The sequence below is a fragment of the Hemicordylus capensis genome, chromosome 3 (assembly GCF_027244095.1).
Source record: "Hemicordylus capensis ecotype Gifberg chromosome 3, rHemCap1.1.pri, whole genome shotgun sequence".
Classification (NCBI taxonomy): Eukaryota; Metazoa; Chordata; class Lepidosauria; order Squamata; family Cordylidae; genus Hemicordylus; species Hemicordylus capensis.
In genome coordinates, this window is record NC_069659.1 from 86,275,259 (window position 1) to 86,296,174 (window position 20,916).

Below are 20,916 nucleotides of genomic sequence, written 5' to 3' on the forward strand. Positions count from 1 at the left end.
ATTAAAAGATTAACAAGCTTGACTTGTATTTTTCAGCTGATATTATGGTAAAGTTATCTGAAAGATGGGTGTCAGATGTTTGGACAGGGGGCGCAATTTCAGTGCTTGCCCTAGGCACTATTTCTCCTAGATACGCCTCTGGAAAACAGCTGAAAATATTATTGGCTATAGAGAGCCACTAAACCAAGGTGTGTAGCTGTAACTGAACAAGAGGAGACAAATGCCCCTGGGCCCCTGAGAGAGGGGGTACTGCCTGCTGCCTGGATGACAACTTGCTCTTTGCTCTCTCCCTCCTGGGAAAGAAAGGGGCAGGGTAGGGCAGCGGCCCATCTTTACTTTTTGACCCAGGTCCCACTCCCAACTTGCTATGTTCCTGACTGAGCTAGTTTTTTCTATTAGCTCTAGTTTTGTGTGGAGGCAGAAAAATAGCTTGCTAGTAGCCTGACTGATAAAGAGCTTGAAACGTTTCACATTAGATTATCTCCAAAATATGCTCTTGCTGCCAGGTGTGCAAGTTACGTATTCCTGACAAAGCAGTAGTCAGCAAGTTTATCTAGGCAAATGTTGAAATGTTAGTCATTTTGCAGTAAAATAAGATAACTTACCCAAACGGTGCAAAAGAGGTACCTGTCTACAGGTGAAACTCGGAAAATTAGAATATCGTGCAAAAGTCCATTAATTTCAGTAATGCAAATTAAAAGGTGAAACTGATATATGAGACAGACGCATTACATGCAAAGCGAGATAAGTCAAGCCTTAATTTGTTATCATTGTGATGATCATGGCGTACAGCTCATGAAAACCCCAAATCCACAATCTCAGAAAATTAGAATATTACATGGAACCAAGAAGACAAGGATTGAAGAATAGAGCAATATTGGACCTCTGAAAAGTATAAGCATGCATATGTATTCAGTACTTGGTTTGGGCCCCTTTTGCAGCAATTACTGCCTCAATGCGGCGTGGCGTGGATGCTATCAGCCTGTGGCACTGATGAGGTATTATGGAAGACCAGGATGCTTCATTAGCGGCCTTCAGCAATTCTGCATTGTTTGGTCTCATGTCTCTCATCCTTCTCTTGGCAATGCCCCATAGATTTTCTATGGGGTCAGGTCAGGCGAGTTTGCTGGCCAATCAAGCACAGTACACTGTATACTTTTCAGAGGTCCGATATTGTTCTATTCTTCAATCCTTGTCTTCTTGGTTCCATGTAATATTCTAATTTTCTGAGATTGTGGATTTGGGGTTTTCATGAGCTGTACGCCATGATCATCACAATGATAACAAATTAAGGCTTGACTTATCTCGCTTTGCATGTAATGCATCTGTCTCATATATCAGTTTCACCTTTTAATTTGCATTACTGAAATTAATGGACTTTTGCACGATATTCTAATTTTCCGAGTTTCACCTGTAAATCAAGAGAGAATGAAACTCCTAGGAAAGATAATGCTTGAACCATTCTAGGTCCATTCTAGATATAAACCAGTAAGTGCCTAGACATTGGGGCTATTCTCACAACCAACAAAAATCGGGCTAGCAGAGGCTAGCCCAATTTTTGTTGGTTGTCAGAACCACCGGGCTCGCAGCTGAGCCTGGTGGTTCTGGAGCGGCTAACCTGCTCAAGAACCCCTGGCAAAAAGCAGGTTTGCGGTGCGAGCACTCCTGCAAACCTGCTTTTTGCGATCGTGAGTAGTCGTGGCGCGCCTTCGCGCCATGCCTACTCATGAGTAGACCCCCGGCCAGGAGGCTTAAAAGCAGCTTCCTGGCTCGGGGGTCTCCCCAGTATGCCCTGCGCGCTCGCGCCCCACGCAGCCCCCACTCTCCCCACCCCCCAACGGCTCTGTCTCGGGGCCGGCCATCATGTGGGCAGTTGATCTGGCTGCCCAGGGCTCCCTGCCCGCGTGTGAGCGGGGAAAGCGGGCTTAGCCCACTCTTCCCGCTCAGCACCCTAAACCGGGTCTCACTGATCATTAGACGCAGTCCACTATTTGCTATGTGCTTCAAAGGAAATAATAATATTGGATTGGAAGACATTAGCTTTCAGGACTAAAACTTTAGATCCTTTGTGGCATTTGCAAAATTATCAGATTTTGGTTTAAAAAACAACATGTAAAGGGATATTAACAATAAGAATATGTACAAAACAAGATGAAAATAGCTGCTATATACTGAGTCAGACCATTGGTCCATCTAGCTCAGTATTGTCTACACAGACTGGCAGTGGCTTCTCTAAGGTTGCAGGCAGGAATCTCTCTCAGCCCTATCTTGGAGGTGCCGGGGAGGGAACTTGGAATCTTCTGCTCTTCCCAGAGCAGTGCCATCCCCTAAGGGGAATATCTTAGAGTGTTCACACATCAAGTCTGCCATTCATATGCAACCAGGGTGGACCCTGCTTAGCTAAGGGGACAAGTCATGCTTGCTACCACAAGACCAGTTTTCTCACGTTCAAAGGTTAGGTTAAGAAATACCAAGTTCAAAGGTTAAGTTAAGGAGGAATATAGCCATTTTACTTATAATTTAAGATGAGGTTGAGAGAAACAAAAATTCTAAGTAGGTCCAAAGCTACACTCTTGATTAGGAAAAGAATGGCAACTCTAAATCTATCAACTCTAAAGGGGTTGGGTTCTTTTGTCAATACATTTCTTTAGTGTGGAGAGTGGTTATTACATTGGTCTCACAAAGACATAACACAACAGGAACCAAATTGCTGAAGACAGAACTTTTGTCTGGGAGAAGTAGTTAAATTGTGACCTGCACAGAATTCAGAGTGTACATTCAAACAGACATCCTAACAAAGCAGGATAAAAAACTCATTAAAAATCAATGGGTGGACTGATCTCCTTGAATTTCCACACATTTAATACTATCATTATGTAGGCACTCTGTGTGAAATTTGGGCAGTATTAATATTCTTGAGTTGCTCATTGATGTCTATGAGGAAATTATATGATGGGGCTTATATTCAGTTCTTGCACACAGTCCCCTTCAGAGCTTGTTATGCCATTGGTCAGTCAGTGACTTCCTTAAAAACCACATAGAGGCCGCCTCTAGAGTAATGTATCATGCAAAATTCAGTGGCTTATATGTCCCGTGGTTTAAGGCGGATAGAGCCAGACCTGCCTGTGCCACAGTGGGTTTCTAACAAGTGCAGTGATACTGCTATGCAAGAGGAAAGTACCAATACTGCTGACACTAGTGTGTGATTGCACAGCACATGCTACCTCAATTCTTCCCAATGAAAGTAATATGCAATGTGCAATCATGCATGAGTCAACAGCATTGGTAATGCCCTCAGCAGCATCACTGCCTGTGTTAAAAGTTCCACAGCAGCATGAATGGGTCTGGCATCATCCGCATTAAGCTGTGGAACATGTAAACAAGTGTTAATATTACAGCAACACCAAAAATGTAACACCCCCCCCTTCGGTAATAAGCCTCATAAATACTGACCATTCCTGGGACCATGGAGACCTGCTGCCAATCATAGTAGATTGTACTAAGTTAGATGGATCAATGAGTTAACTCAATGTTCCTGGTACATGCTATTAGGAAGTGGATGTGCCAAGAGTGTGCCTGTCATGACATCCTTCTCAAATGTCCTTGTGCCGTCCAAGCACACCCAGTAATTGTGAAGGGGGGTTATCTGTTCATCCAAATGACATCTTACATATTTGTTTAAAGAAGTACCTGGAGTGTGCAGGGGGACCATTTGAATTAACAGCCCTCCCACTTCAGGATAATGGGATGTGCTAGGAGGGTTTTGGCACATCCATGGAGCATGTCAGAACAGGCACGCTCTCAGCATGGCCCCTACCTAATCACATATGCCAGGGTCTATACTGTGTAAATTAGCCCAATATAAGGTAGCTTTACCTGTTCATTATGACCATGGTGGTGGTGGTGGTAGTGGGAAATCTTCAGATCTTCTAGAGAGGAAATGAATGAATCATTCAGTATTGAAAAATCCCTGTTTTTATTCATTTAGAAAGCACATACAGCAATTAATGGGGGAAGAGTGGAGAGATGCAAAATAGGTGAGCATACAAATCATTTCAAAAGTAAGACTGAGACACTTCCCCAGTGATTAGTAGCACATCAGTCTTATGTGAGCGCTGAATCTGCTGTACTTCCTCTAGATTAAAAAAGGGGAAACCACATAGAATTTCTGAGGAACAAGATTAATGTCTCTTTTCAGAAATTCCTCCATACAATTGACTTGTAGGCATCAAAGTTTTTTTAAAAAAAATTGTTTTGCCTTTGTATTTTATTCCTGGTATCTCCCATGGAGATAGTTGTACTTGTTCAAGCCATGGTTTCTTTCCTCAGTGTCCTCCTCTGATGACAAGTAAGGATACTTGTGAATGACGATCGCCCTTTTGTTCTTGACCTTTTCTTTAATTTCTTTTGGTGTTTGAGTGAAATTCCAAGTTCCTCCATAATGGCATTGAAAGAAAGACACTGGCAGAAGATGGGAGGGAAAAATGTTAAGGATGTTACACTTCAAACAGATTTCCATTTTCCACCCTATAGTTGCATACTATTTAAACACAATCTGTACACCCAGCTTTTAAATACATTTACTGGGAAGATTACTGGGTTGAACCTCTTCAACTGCCACTGTTCTATTATGCAGAACTGAATTAGGCATCTGATGTTTTGGACTCCAGTAGGACCAGGATTTCTGAGCAGTTGGAAGTTTGAAATACTAGTGTGACTATTTAATAAAATGTACATTGTTGATCCAGGCCTGGGAACTTGATCAACTTAAGGGTTGATCTGCACATTTTACAGAAGTGAGGAATGTTGAAGTGTGAAATAATGCTGAATAATAGATGATAATGGGAGATGCATGTATCCCCATGCATCCCCATGTATCCCACACTAGAGGCATTTGGAACACAAATTAAATTGTAGCTTTCTTAAAAATCTGCATTAGGATGATCACAATTTGCTGTTTGAACTTCAGATGCAAGTATATGTATCTATAACATTTTATAAAGTGTTGTCACTTTGGAAAAAATGTCTTTCAGTTTACATTTTTATTATTTATTTATGACATTTTAATACCGCCCCATCCAAAGGCTCTGGGTGGTTCATAACAACAAAACAAAAACCCCTGCAAACAATCATTTAGAACAATCAATACAAAAATAAATTTGAAACTATAAAAATATTTAAAAGCAGTTAAAAAACTGTGGAAGGCCAGACCAAACAAATAGGCCAACAATGATTCCAAACCATGAATTTCTGCCAGGAGTGCATTCCACAGCTCAGGAGCAGCTATGGAGAAGGCCTGGTTCTGAGTTGCCACCAGATGTACTAGTGGTAACTGGAGACAGACCTCCTTAGATGACCTTAATGTGCAGTGGGGATCATACAAAGAAGGTGCTTTCTAAGGTGACCTGGACCTAAGCCATTAAAGGCTTTAAAGATGATAACAAGCACTTTGTATTTTGCCCAGAAAGATATTGGCAGCCAGTGCAACTGTTTAATATGGTCTCTCTAGGATACCTGAGATACCAATCTGGCTGCTGCATTTTGGACTAACTGGTTTCCTAACTATATAAAAAGGCAGCCCCACATAGAGCACATTGCAATAGTCAAAGCTGGAGGTTACCTCCAGGCTTTTCTGTCTACTTTGGGCAGGGAGTAGATTTCCCCCCTCCTTTTTAGTAGGCAAAAAAGTAGATTCTTGCCTACTTTTTGGAGAAAACTTACATCCTGATCCAAATAAAATGTTTGGATTTTGACTAGTTTATTCTCATTTTTCAGTGGAACAGGATCAGCTTAAATCTAAATACTAGGATGGGTCATCTGACTGCCTGCCAGTTGTTCACTACCTGATCATTATCTTGTCCTTTTACTGATTTTTTATCACAGTTCTTCCAGAAAATATTCTCAAAATATTTCCTTCAGCCTCGTGAATACCTCACTTTAATACTTTTTTCAGCATGAGCAAGATAAAAGTGCAGTAGCAAAAAGCTTTTGCTTTCCCCCCCACACTTCAGTTTGTATCATGCAACTAGAAATCAAGAAAAAAAATATATATATTTTAAAGATAACATCCTGAAAATTTCAGACCAGGAGAAAACGCCATGTTAGAATGTTAGAAAGTGAAAACACTTTAAGATAAGGAAGGTATTTTAGACAGGTACTACTATTGGGGGCCAAGTTCTCAAAACCCTAAGATAAAAATGTTTCTTCTCAAACAAGAATTGCTATAAATTATTCTGTTGTAGCCCAGGGAATATAATGCGATAAACTGAAAAAGTCACAAATGCCATAATTTATTTTGCCTGTCTGGGTCTGTGGCAAGATTTGTATAAAACCAGCAGGGATTTTATCTCTCCCATCCTACCTGTTGCATTGCAAATAGGTTTTGTACTTCTTCCATGTTTATAAAAACAACTTGCAATATGGTATGTTTGAGGGGATTGCTGTTAGGGAAGCTGTGCACACTTTTGAGTTATAGTCAGTGGCAGGCATTATGCATAGTGCCTACACACTGTGATCCACAGAATATGATCTGTGTGCAGCGTATTTGCTGTGCTATATGATCACATATCTGAGAGGAAAGAAAAAGGCGTGAACAACATGACTGAAAATTCCTGAATCATTGTATTGCTTTAGCAGAAAGAACGTATAAAATTATTTGAGGACTTGGAGTATAAAAAAAATAAAGGACGTCAGTTGCAGAAATAATAACCTCAAAGTGTGAGAACAGGATGAAAAGCATAGGACATTAAAACATTCTGGCTATAATTTTCTACACCAGAATATTAAAGAAAATGGGAATGAAAAAATAGTAAGGAAGAATTTAGGTGTTGCATTGAGAAGTAACAGATAATTAAGATAGACTGAATTTACAGCCAAAAGCTAGCATTATGTTATGTTTTATGAACATATGTTTTATGTTCAGCAGAAATTTGTATCCAAGAACATGCACTGCAAGTGGAAATAGGCTACTGCATTTGTATCAGCAAAAGTCTGTCGGCTAAATGAGGAAAGACCAAATCTGCATAGATGGAAGCACTTGTGAAGCTGTCTTGGAAGTCCATGATAAATATAGAAAAGTGTAATAGACTATCTAACCTGGTACTAGTGGTGTACACAAACCGGTCCAGAGGCCATGTTCGAGGCTTCGGAACCTGGCCGGTCCGGCGGTCTGGCACTGGGGCAGGGGTCTAGCTTTAAGGGTGGAGGATAGTAGTTACTCCTCCCGCTGTTCTTCCCTCTCCGGTGCTGCAGTTAAAAGTGAAGTTTGGGGGGCGGCAGCATTCCTCTGCTGGCCCTGCCCCCGTCATTGTCTGGAAGTAGAGTAAAGTATGCCTGATGGGCGCATGCGTGCTGGTACTTTACTCTACTTCCAGACAACGACGGGGGCAGGGCCGGCAGGGAGGAATGCTGCCACCCCCCAAACTTCAGTTTTAACTGCAGCGCCGGAGGGGGAAGAGCGGCGGAGGAGTAAGTACTACCCCCTGCCCTTAAAACTAGACACCCCCCCAGTGCCGGACCACGCCTCCGTGGTTCTGTGCACACCACTACCTGGTACTAGATTCTTAGACTGTTATCAGATGCACTACGTTGCCATAGAGTAATTTAGAAATAGGATTAATTCTGGGATTACTGTCTGGTTTCATTATTTTCTCTTATATAAATACTGCAATTTACTTGGGAGTTTTATCTATTGAATTTCACTTCCCCACCTCCCACCAAACTCCTAATTTCATAAATGCAAAATGAGGTCAACCAGAAACTGTACAGTGTGTGTCCACTGGGTGTTTCTTTTTCTTTTTTAATTCTTCTTATTTTTAAAATAAAAGTTTCTGAGAACTTAGCAGGTCCCTGAAGATCTATGGTTTGAGAAGAAAGAATCCCTTTCAACAAATTATCACTTTTCAGGCTTTGCTATTCTAAAGGAAAAGCAAGATTTTAATTAGTTCTGCCTGCATATGGGAGCAAAATGAAAGTAAGTCATACTTGCTCGACAATGTTGAACCATATTAAAAAAAAAGGGCAAGAGATTATTTTTTACCCCAGTCCAAAAAGAAGAGGCATGTACAAATGTGTGGCACGTGACCAGTGGTCCAAGATAGTGGGTATTGTAATGTGTGTGGGGACCAAGGGCACCTCCAGAGGGCAGGTAAGCGGGGGACCAAACACCCCCTCAGCAAAGTAGTTTGCCTCCTACATGTCCGCCATTTCTATTTCAGAAATCTAATGTGTGATACAGCTCACCCACCCATCAATGCACTTTGCTTCTTCAATGGCCCCTCTCAATTTTTTCTGATACCACCACTGATGGGGATGTGCATTCATATTCAAGGCAGTGGATGGGAATCTGCATTCACAGCTATGTTTTTAAAGACAAATGGGAAAGTGTCCCTGCTTCAAAGCAGTGTATTGTGGTATAGATGCAGCTACATCTATATCTATATATCTGCAAAAGTGGTTTTCCACTTGCAATAAGGGTCTTGCATGCAAGAACCTGCTTCCAGGAGCATCTCTTTCCCTCTAGGAATTCTATCCCCCGCCCCCCACGACCTGCATAGTACTAATTTCATATCACAGGGGTTCCCAACCTCTGGTCCTCCAGATGTTGCTGAAGGACAACTCCCATAATTCCCAGCTGCAATACATTGTAGCTGGAGATAATGGAGGTTTTAGTTCAGCAATATCTGGAGGGCCACAGGCTTGGAAGCCCTGCAATATCACAACCTGCTTTTCAAGGTTCTCTGTAGTTCAAAAGCAGTTTATCATGTGGCACAGGGGAGACTGCTCATTAAAAAACAAACACTAGCACAGAGCATCCTTGAGAAAGTGGAACTAGCTGTGTGGTTCTTTGGATCCCAGCCAAAATGTGTTGGTTTTCTCATATACAGTGTTGAAGCAGTTTGCTGTTAGCTGAACACACCTTTACTTTACTGTGACTATACAGTATGAATTGAGGGCTGTGTTCGAATCCCTCGTTCCTCCCGAATTAATTTGCCACAGTCTAACTCCGTAGATAAGGTAGTTCCAGAGGTGGAGTTGGATGGATGAGTTTGCTTGCACTGCAGTCCATAAAAGAAACAAAAGGCCTTTTTGCATGCAGAAAAGAAAAGAAAAATGGAAGAAGAACAGAAGTAAAAAATGATTAACCAAAGAAACAAAAAAGTTTAAAATGAGAATGACATCAAAACTATAGAACATAATTATGGAAAAAGAAAACTGTCAAACATATGCAACAATAAACTGAATTTTGAAGAATGTGTATATTGATACTTTATCATTACAATGTTAGTATTTAGAAGAACCTAGCAACTTATATGAATAGCAATATCACCATCCATATTTTGCATAATTCTTTAATAAACAGTTGATAGAAAAAGAGAATTCATATGAAAACAGCCATATGTTGTCTCTTTTAATAAAACTTACTCTAGCAAGACCCTTTACAGCTGATCAGGGATACATATGATATCCTTCTCTCAAATGACTCCCCTCAGATGTTGGGGTTTCAAATGATCTGATATTTGCACAAGTTTGCACTGACACATTTAGAGATCTGCATTTTTCAGTCTTTGAATCTGATCAGGCTGCTGTGTGTGAACAGTAACTTTTTTCTAACTGTTTACCAATGCACTGATCATTACATGGAGCAAAAGGAATCTTAGAACAGTGTGCCTAAGTGCATTGATGTGATCACCATACAAAATGGAATCCCGTTTGTATTTGCATGGTGTTTTAATCAATGTACACATCCCTTGGTGTATTAAGATATCCTATGGGTGAGTTTGTGTGTGGAGATGCAAACTGAAAACCGTGACAAACTGTTCATGCCAGTTCTGAAATTAGTATTAAACATTCTCCATTATAAACCGGAAAGAAGACAGAGCAGAATGTGGGGCAGAGCCAACCCATAGAAGGAATAATGACACAGAGCAGGAAACATCTGCTCATCCCTACAGTTTACATATTTCTGTTATACAGTAAGAGGATTTGACATAAATAGAATCAGTGTTATGTCACTTCTGTCCCCACTCCCCTCAGATGCATAGGATGGAGATCTGTACATAGTGATGCACTTGCCAATCCCATGAAAATGAATGTGACTTAAGTATACATTTAAGACTGCAGCCAGTGAGCACCTGGGGCATTGCCAAAAGATCTGGGGCTTGGACCCACAACCCCTTTTGATAATTAAACACAATCATACCTCCCACAGGAATAATTACATATGTTTTGAAAAGCCTCTAATATTATAATACAACATCTATGACAGTAGGAGCAGCAACAAGCTAGGCCAGGCTAGGAGTACTCTCCTGTGCTCTGTGCAGGTATCCCACAGCTGCACTTCCTTTCTGGAAGAGGTCATGGAGGAAGGAGATGGCCCATGAGATATGGGGCCCTGAGCAATTCACTGGGGGCCTGTGCCCTATAAATTACCCCCTAATGACACCCCTGATGGGCACCATCCAGCAAACACTGTTCCCATGTAACCTCCATTCATTTCAACTAGATTTGTACAGAAGCACACTGGAATGAATCATGTTTGCCGAGAAGCAGGGCAAACACACTGGCTTACTATGTAGTTGCTCTGACAGCAAAGCAGCCATTTAATCTTGCAAAGCGATTATTTGTTGGTTTTAAAAGAAGAAAGGAAGGGTGGAGGCACCACCAAAGAGACAAAAATGGGAGGAGGGGATCCTCAGAGGGGCCTATGAAATACAATGGGGCCTCTGAGGGCTCCCTCTCTTTTTTGCCTCCTTGCAAGCAGTCCCCAGCAAGCAAAAAAAATAAATAAATTACTTTCACAAACACAGTTCATCAGGTTTTCCAGAAATAAAGGTAAAAGGTAAAGTGTGCCGTCAAGTCAGTGTCAACTTCTGGTGCCCACAGAGCCCCGTGGTTGTCTTTGGTAGATTACAGGAGGGGTTTACCATTGCCATCTCCCGCGCAGTATGAGAGGATGCCTTTCAGCATCTTTCATCTATCGCTACTGCCCGATATAGGTGTTTCCCATAGTCTGGGAAACATACCAGCAGAGATTCGAACTGGCAACCTATGGCTTGCTAAGCCATTTCCCCACTGCACCATTAGGTGGCTCATTTCCAGGAATACCATATTGTAAAAGAGAGGATTGTAAATATGATCAGCCTTGCAGCCTGATCCTATCCTCTGCTGTAGCTGACAAGTCAAGGCTTGAATAACAAGCAAAATACCACTAGACAGTTTTATTTGATGTGACACTGCAGAGGACACACCCATGCTATCATCTCCGCCTACCACAAGACTGCTCCACCAGAAGCCACGGGCAGCCTTCATATCCAACTCCAGCTATGCAACACACCTGTACTTCACAAGGGCTTTGTAGCAATGTCTGGGCAGCAGGGACCTCGGCCAGCTTCCAGGACTAGACCAAATGGCTCAAGAATCCCCTTATGCTAGCGGTGGAAGCTTAGCTCTAGCTCCTTTGCTTTGGTGCCTTTATGGGATCTGGTTCCAAACCAACTCCTTACATGCTGCTTCCACTTTATTACTGTACAGCCGCATCCAGTAGTCCTCATTTCTGCCTTATTTCTTACCAAGCTAGTTTCTGTTTCAATTCTTAAAATAAAGCCACAGCCGTGCAAAAAACCAACCAACCAACCACTTCATTAGAAAGATTTGCACGGTTATGCTGAACAGCACAAATTGGACAGAGCCCTAGATACTTCCCTTTCCTCATTAACAAATGTATGCAAGGCAGTGCCAAGAAGCCTGTCAAATATTCAGCAGAAGAGCCTGACTCTGAATGTATGGTCTATTCTAAATTTGGTGATCGCCCTGGGAATTTTCATGCTGGAGCTCCATGGCCAGCATCCAGCCAGGCTGAGTCGTGACCTGATGTGCTCCTGCAGATACGGAGCGTAAACACTGCATTCCCCCATTGCACCAGGTTGTTGAGATCATCAGTCCTGAGCGCAGGGGCAGAGCCACCGTTGGGCAAACGGGTTCAAAGAACCTGGGCCGCCGCCCTCAGGGGTTGTGCCTCGTGGCCCCAGGCACACACCCCATGTATGACATCAGACTTGGGAGGTGTTATTTCGCTCCCAAATGGGGCCGTGGGGCCCCGTTTGGGACCAAAATCAGCCTGCCAATCAGCCACTGGCAGCATGGCCGGAGTGACTCTCCCTGCTTTTTAAAGGCAGGGAGAGCTGCTTCCGGCCTTGCGGCCCCGTTTGGGAGGGAGAACACACACACACACGTCTGATGTCAGATTGGGGGGCAGGGAGCCGTTGTGGCAGACGAACATGGGACACCGCCAGCCTCCCTCCGCCACTGCCTGATACCCCTGTTAGCATCTGACCTGTACACAAGGCGAGTCCTGGATTTTCCCCAGCAACAACTGACATGCAGAAGGAGCACAGCGCGCGCTCTCTCTCTCTCTGTGTTCTCCCAATCCCTGTGTTACCTTTTGACCAAGATATGCACCACATAGATCCCCAACGTAACTTACCTGTTCAATGTCACTGTTTTTCCTTGATTTGTATATAAATTCTCCAATGGCTACAAACACAGAGAGAACCAGTCCTGCTGCAAGCACTATGAAGATGCCCCCGATGTTCTCCACACCAAGGGCACTGGCTTCTTTGCTGTCTTCTTCAGGGCAGCCATTGCCTCGCCACCACTTTTCCTTCATCATGTGCAGCTTTCCCTCTTCTTGTAACTGGAGAATGGCAATAGTAATTTTGTCTCTATAAGGAGAGCCTGGATGGGTGTGGGGGTGGGGGAGCAAAACAAGAACATGTATTATGATGGCCAGGTAAAAAGACAGGCAAAACTCTGAGTTAACATTCAGACATAGGGGCTATTTACATAACTGGTTAGGTGGTGGTGGGAAGGCTGCCCAAATCTTACCTCCCCCCCCCCCGATGATCAGACACATATTACTGGGAGTATGGACCGCGCTCCCAGACAAGCGGTGTTGTGCTGAGCAACGTGCAGCTCTGGAGGCCAGGATGATGTCCCAGCCTCTGGGTATCCCAGAATGCGCCGTGTGGTGAGAGCAGTGCATTGGGGATTCCCCCAGGAGACGGGCACTCTAGGAGCTCGTCTCTACGTGCAGCCAGGCTGGAAGCATCCCAAGTTCACACATGATCAGGTTGCTGGGTTTAATGGTGTGCTTTGCGCCCTTAACCCAGACTAAAAATCGGGTTAAAAACCTGGGCTAGGTGATGCTGCCGGGATTGGGTTCTGTCCTGTTGGTTCTTACATGCAGCCTAACCCAAGCTCAGCTTCCCTAGCCTGGGTTAGGCTTCGTGTGAGAACAGCCCGTTTATGTTTTTATGGTGAATCCTGGGGGAGGGAAATGAATGAATGTATTAAATTATATCCATTGATTGGATCAAAGTGCACAATGTGAATGCAAGTTATCCAGAACTGGACTTCTTAATACAGCCCCCTTTAAAAGTTGTTTTTATTATTTTTAATTTTTATAGTATGTTTGTCACAGTTCTTCACAATCTTTCATTTATTTTGTCCACAGAAGTAACTAATACAAATTATTTCCATACACCAGTGGGAGGACTGTGTCTGAGAAGCAGTGATTTCTTTCTGGCATGAACTGAGTCCACTGCTAAGGAAGTTGTTCAAGTGATTTCAGCATCAATCTGCAGCATGGAATCTGCACTGGATTCCATAAATGACTAGATTTACTTCTACTAGAGAAGGGTCTACTACTGCAATGATGGCCATTTCTCTTCTAGGCAATCTGTTTGGTTGTCCAACTGTTCTATCAAGAACAGGAAGATTTTCCAAATATATAAGCAAAATATACTTTTCTTGCTTAATTTTTGCAGTATCTTTGCAAAATGTCTGGACCAGGGTACAGGACCACACAAATGCATACAAGTCTTGCCAATTTGCTATCTCCAATAGCTTGATGAGTATCTTAATAGGTGGTGATGATGGTAGGTGAAGGGTCACGCCCCAAACAAGTAGCCCTCCTGGCATTGCCTGGAGCCCTGCACGGTGCGCACTCTCTCTCTTGCAATCTCAATCTCTCTCTCTCTCCCCCCCTCTCCACCAGGACTGCTCAACTTCGGCCATTCTGCAGATGTTGGCCTACAACTCCCATAATCCCTGGCTATTGATCACTGTGGCTGGGGGTTATGGGAGTTGTAGTCCAAAAACGGGGGGGGGGGTGTAAGTTGGGCAGGCCTGCTCTACACACACAGAGAGTTTTTTATGTGGTCTTACTACCATTTATAGTTAGCATAGGAACATTAAATTGAAATACACCATAATTTTTCTTTCCAAAATCTACTACGTGGGTCAAAGGTTGCCCTTCCAGAAATGCGCTTTGCCGCTTCTGTGACTCCCTTTGTTTCTTTTATCTGGTGCTGCTTCTGAAAAGCTCTTTTCATAAGTCTTGTTCTCTAACCCCTTCCTCTTTCTTGTTCTATTTTCCATCTTTTCTTTTTTCTTTTTGGTCCCTCCAGACCAGTGCTCTGTGGGGATGGAGAAGGATGAAGGAGAGGGGCGGGGGGCAGAGGCGTATCTAGGGAAAATAGCGCCTAGGGCAAACACTGAAATTGCGCCCCCTGTCCAAGCATCTGACACCCATCTTTCAGATAACTTTACCATAATATCAGCTGAAAAATAAAAGTCAAGCTCGTTAATCTTTTAATATTTCAAAAACTATTTAGCAGTGGACTTAGCCAGACCAAAAAATGCTGGAAAACTACAAATTTCAGTATGTGGGGGCTCATGAAATACCCAAATACTATGTGGAGATGTACTTGGAAAACTAAACAGAAGTGTCTGTCTAATTCTCTGCTATGCATTGTAGCATCACCATTACATAAGTTTTAAAAATCAATGGAGAATTTGACTTTTCCTAGATACTCTGTAAATAATTAAAGGATATGCAGAGTAAACTGTGTCACTGCTTGGAATATATTCTAGTCTTTCAGAAAGACAGTTAAAATGAGAGAAAGAGAGCAAGAAACTCCCAGTGGGCCTTAATATTAAGGGTTTCACACTGATTCAAAGACAAACTCACCATTAATAGCCATATTAGCAAGACATCACATTTAACTCACTTATCACAAGAAGCAAAGTAAGAGCAAATGAATACAATCCTAGCTATTAAGCATCAGCTCAGTATTCACAAGCCCTGATTCTCTGTACATAGTGCCAATGTGAATATGTGTACAGTGTCTTATATTATATTTTTTTTATTATTATTTTTACCCGTAGCCCCTTTGGGGGGCTTCCTAAAGGCTGGGTTTTATTTTTGCAATGATTCCCCCTCACCCCGTTGGCCTCTAGGGCCTCGCAGGGACCATTTGAGCATGTGCAGTGGCCGTTTTTAAAAATAATCTTTTTTTTTTTTAAAGGCCACTGAAAACAAAATGGCCACCGCACATGCTCAAATGGCCTCTGCAAAGCCTGGCATGACCTAGAGCCTCACAGAGGCCATTTGAGCATGCACGGTGGCCATTTTGTTTTTGGCAGCCTTTTTTTTAAAAATTAATTTTACAAAATGGCGCCTCCCTTCAAGTGGTGCCCGGGGCACGTGCCCTGCCTGCCCTACCCCTAGATACGCCCCTGGCAGGGGGAGAGAGAGAGAGAGAGAGAGAGAGAGAGATTCTAGCAGGGGTTTGCTGGTACTGGAGCACAGGTTTGGGCAAGGTGTATGTGTACAAATTGTTCTCTGGGAAACAGATGCAAAGTTAGTGGTGGTGCTATCTGGGGCAGGAGTTATTTGCTCCCCACCAGGTTTTGTGTGCATATTTGTAAATAATGAAATATTGCAACATCAGAGGTCTCCAGTGTCTGGTCACCTCTAGTTGTAGCATTGGCCTTAGAACTTCTCACCATTCTGGAATGTGAGGACCATGTAACATTATATATGCCATAGAGCATGTGCCATAGGCACATATACTTCTTCTTTGGTTTATAAATGACAGGCCTAAATTGCCATTTCAAGAAGACCAAAATAAATGCTTCAAATTAGAAGACCAAAGGTCAGATATTTTCAGCCATCAACACAGGACATGCTGAGATCACAGATGCTTAGAGGCATATCAGAATATCCACACCATCTGGTTAACCAAAACTCTGGAGTTATTGTTCTGGGCAGCTAGAAATAAGGGATTTGTGGAGGAAGGAGGGAATTTGCTCCCTGGTCATGTATGTATTTATTTATTTTTTAATGACTGGCTTCTTACAAGCAAAATGTGAACATGGCAAGAATATGATGGACCTTCAGTCTTCATGGTTTGGGTAAAGACAACAAAGTGGTCACTTATTTAAAAACTTCATTTTTTCATGCCTTGCACAGCGAGAGAGAGAGAGAGAGAGAGAGAGAGAGAGAGAGAGAGAGAGAGAGAATAGAACCCTACTTTACTGATAAACCAGTAAATTCCACCTTCATCTAGGTCTCACCCGTAACCTACCAGATTTTGTTAAGTTCAATTATTAACTCTCACTTTCTGCCTGATTCTTCCTGTTATAGTCCAGGGACTAGGATTTTTGAAGTAAAAACCGTGTGTGTGTGTGTGTGTGTGTGACCCCTAGCTGTTTTTGGACTACAAATCTCATAACCCCCAGTTACAGTGGCCAATAAGCAGGGATTATGGGAGTTGTAGGCCAACATCTGCAGGAGGGCCAAAGTTGAGCAGCCCTGGTGTACATACATGCATGTGCACACATGCACACAAATATATTAAATAGGGATGTGCAAAATGTTTTGATGCTGAAACATTTCAACTCGATTTGAGTGTCTTGAGCTCGGAAAAAAATGCCCTTTAACTAAAGGGCCTGTTTCAAGCTCGGAACAAAACAACACCATTTTGATTTGAAACATTTTGACGTTTTGAGCATTAGGGATGTTCACGAACTAGTCCACAGGCCATGTTAGAGGCCTGTGAACCGGTTCGCAAGTGGCCCGACGGTTCAACACCAGGGGGGTGGCTCTTTAAGGGCAGGGGGGGTTGTACCTACCCTTCCCACAGCTTTTCCCCCTCCAGCGCTCCATTTTTCAGTGCAAATTTTGGGGCGTCAGTGTTCCTCCCTGCCGCCTCTGCTCCCTTGTTGATTGGTAAAAGCGGAAGTAACATCCGCGCATGCGCCCGCCGCTGATGCGCGTGCCGCACATGTCACATGTTGCGTGTGCACGCTGCATGGTGGGAGGGGTAAGTACAACCTTTCGCCCTTAAAGAGCCACACACCCTCGGCATCGGACCGCACCTCCGCGGTCCGTGCACATCCCTATTGAGCACCATTTTGGAGGCCTGTTTTTCCCTTGCTGATTGGTTTTCTGGCATTGGTTTCCAATTGTCTTGAGATCCTATGGGGGTTTGAGGGAAAGGTTCAAATGTATTTAAAATTGCCTGCTTGCTCTTTTCTTTTGTGGCTTGGGTGGTAGGAGCACCATCATGCCCTACCACCCAACCCACTTTGATGTCCCTAGGAGCTTGCTGATCCATGGAGAATAATGGTGTTTCAAGTTCCCCCATTGTTCCCTATGGCCAAAATACTCGAAATGTTTCGGGTTTCATTTCATTGAAACAACCGGGTTGACTGCTGTTTGACCGTTGACCGTTCCAGCCATTTGCATTTTGTTTCGAGCTTGAAACAAAACACAAAATCCGTTTCATGCATATCACTGATATTAAATATATATTTTCTTGTTCATCCAAAGGAAATGGTTGAGACACAGGATGTGTATCAACAATCTGAGTGTGTTCTAGGAAGTAATGGTGCCATTAATTATTTTTTCACAAAATCCATCCCATGCTATTATGCTGTTTATTCAGTTAGGCTATTGTATATGACAGTGACAGTACTCTGTTTTTAAACATCAAATTAATCATGATGTTTCTGTGTCTTCTTTTATGCTTGTTGATTGCTATGTTTCTTTTCTTTTAGATTGTGAGCCCTGTTAAGACAGCAAACCATCTTATTAATTTGTTATTTTTATTATCTGTAATATTTTTTGTAAATTATTTGCATTATTTGTAATTATTTGTAAATGGCTTTGAGTACTTTTGTTAAAAAGTAATATATAAATATACTACTGGTGGTGGTAGTGAGCAATCTCCAGAGCACTTCAGAACAGTTTGGGGTGCCCAGGCTGGTGAAGGAGCTGCTAAAACAAGTAGCACCAGCTCCCTTTCAGGACGATCACCTGGTTCACAACCAGTGTTCCTTTGAACAGAAAATCCCAGATGTTGTTGATTACAACTCCCAACATTCTCAGCCAAAGCCCACTGCAGCCAGGGATTCTGGGAGCTGTGATCAACAATATCTGGGATTCCCTCTTACAGGGAATACTGGTCGCAACCCAGGTGAATGATGCCGATTTTGCTTGGAGTTGCTGCAGCCACCCATTCTGGCATCAGGGCCAATGGAAGCATGGCTGGTAATGCGATACAGGCTTTCCAATGTGAGGGCAGTGCAAGGGCAGCTGGGATTCCATCCATGTCCCTGGAGCCTAATGGCTCCTCTGTTGCTTCTAACCAGGATCATTTAGGTGCTGAACAGTAGCAATCATGATTGTGTGCTGGGCTCACCCACTAGTCCTGGCTAACTTCTGGGGGCAGGAAAGCAATTGTGGGAACACAGCCAATTTAAGACAACATTCAAGTTTTGATTATTCCTCTTGGCTTATGAAATAGTTTTGACTTTTCTGTTTTCTTTGAATTGTGTATATGACATTGAGATTATTAATTTAATCACAAACACATATGTATCTTCCCAAGTCTTTCTTTAAAAGTCTATTAATCATATAGGAAATCTCATGCAATTGTACCCAAAGCTATATTTATGAGGCACATATTCTCTCTAAGGGAATACCATCTGCTTCAGTTTATTCCTTCACTGTTCTTGGTTTGAAGCATGGAAGCTTTATCACCGCTTTGAAATCTTTACAGTGCATCAATCATTATCTTGGAATTTCTATATATTTGCATTTTCTCCTCAGGGTTTGGAGAATGTTTTCACATTAGCAGCGAAATAAATAATAAAAACACATTGCTCCGTAAAACAAAATTTTGTAAATTAAGAGCTTGAACAGAAATGCCTTTAAAATATACTTCTAATATTTGAATCTGAAAAGTCAACAATGCTACCTTTACTTTGCTGGCAGTGTGAGAGACGAAAAGCTGATAATTCTATAAATACATTTACTTTATTGAATGTGGCGTTGCATCTATTAGTATATGAAAACTGCAGTTTGTGGAAAGCATGATGCAGAGTGGTTCTCCTGGAGCTTCATAATGAGTCTCTCCCTCCCTGCCAAGTCTCTGTGTCAAGCGTACTGCTACAGCACTAGGTGCAGGTGTCATGTCAAACAGAGTCTTCAATTCCTCTCAGAGCATCTCATTCTTCCCTGGTCTCTGTGCATGACTCCACCAAAGGTGGCTCCAGAGCGGGGACAAGTGGGCAAGCGGCCCCTCAGGAAAGCAGTTGCCTCCCTGCCCCACATTTCTGTTTCAGAAATCTAACTTGTGAGGCACAGCTCACCTACCCAGAAATGCACTCTGCCCCTTTGGTGCCCCCTCCCCACAGTTTTCTGGTGCCCCCTTTCTGTTCCTAAGAGTTTTCTGTATGTTGTGAACGTGGGAGGACAATGTGACATCAGATATCATCAAGTGATGTCTGGGAGAAGCCTCAAATTTATCTGAATTGCCTGACTGCATTAGGGCACATTTAGCACACCTGTGGCTTACCCGGGGGATACACCAGATTATACAGAATTATACAGAACTGTTGTGCATATAGAATTGTTTTGTATCCAACTCCTTGTGTGTGCAAGCCATCACACTTTATTCCATCCTTGCAAAAGGTGAATGCTTCAGATTAAGAGGTATCCTCATCCTACCTAGCACAGTCTGCCACTCACCAATGATACTTATATGTTGCTTACCAATGGGGGTTCCTACACCATAACCTTTGGAATCAATGAGCCCTCCAATCTGGGTGAGATTGCAATTTCGCTGAGTAACATATTCTATACTGGTTGATTCCATCAACAGGGCATAGTCGGTGGTGAGCACACGCTGGATTCCCTCATCATTGTTCTTTACCAGTGCTGTCTGCTGCCTGCTGCTCATGAATGCCCACATTTTCTCATATGTAGATATTTTGGATTTCTAAGGAAAGAAATCAAAAGCCTCACAAATATGCCCTGTTCAGACACTTTCATTTCAAAACATCCATAGATGGCATCAGCTCTGTTTCTTGAATGAAGACTAGGTCATTATCCTCTGCCACTCAATCACTTTCCATTGAATTCAATCCTATGGGCAACATTTTTATAAATGTGTTCCATTTACATCAGGCCCTCTATTGAACATTGGGCTTTTCAAAGCCTTTTGTAGCAAGAAGGTCAATATTTTAATGAAGGCATCTGATGTGTTGTACTTTGGGGTTCTTAATGTAGGAGAAGAGCCATATTTTGCTTTGTCTGGCTGTGGCAGAACACTCTCCTCTTAGCGACAGTTGTTCATTTGTTGGCTATCTATAGCATAGATAGGCTATGGATTGTCAACTTCAAAGAGTGTAAAGAGAATTTTAAAAAAAATGAATACAAGAGCTGAAATGAATGCTCAGGGTAACAAAGTCCTCAGATTCCAGTTATACACTGAAGAGCAGTTTTTTTCATTTTCAAATTCAAAATTTAAGTTTTTATTTAAATTTTGTGTGTGTGTAAATCTTAATTTTCTCCTCCCAAATTTCTGAATTTTGGAAATGCAATAGTTTTTAATATGCATACAAAATGCCAAGTGAAAAAACCCAAAGTGATCTGACACAGTTTGTATGCATCTCTGTCCACAATGAAGCATATTCTAGCTTTAATCTTTTCTTTCCATAATTGTTTAGGATGTTACTTTTTGATAGTATGAACATATCTGGGTGCTAAAATGGATTCATTGATTT

At 42.5% G+C, this 20,916-nt stretch overlaps 1 protein-coding gene across 6 annotated transcripts in view; it reads right to left on the minus strand.

The window, feature by feature from the left end:
• Positions 1-3,957: 3,957 nt before the first annotated feature.
• GRIK1 (glutamate ionotropic receptor kainate type subunit 1) overlaps positions 3,958-20,916 on the minus strand; it is a 293,855-nt gene continuing 276,896 nt past the window's right edge. For 4 of the 6 annotated variants that reach the window (XM_053310755.1, XM_053310759.1, XM_053310756.1 and 1 more), the window contains 3 exons: positions 19,904-20,129; positions 12,485-12,735; positions 3,958-4,461 (listed from right to left, as the gene is read on the minus strand). In XM_053310755.1, coding sequence (XP_053166730.1) covers positions 4,306-4,461; positions 12,485-12,735; positions 19,904-20,129 — 633 coding nt within the window. In that variant the 3' untranslated portion in view covers positions 3,958-4,305. Of the gene's footprint in view, positions 4,462-8,917; positions 9,084-12,484; positions 12,736-19,903; positions 20,130-20,916 lie in introns of all 6 variants that reach the window. The other 2 variants (XM_053310758.1, XM_053310754.1) reach the window with 1 other exon arrangement.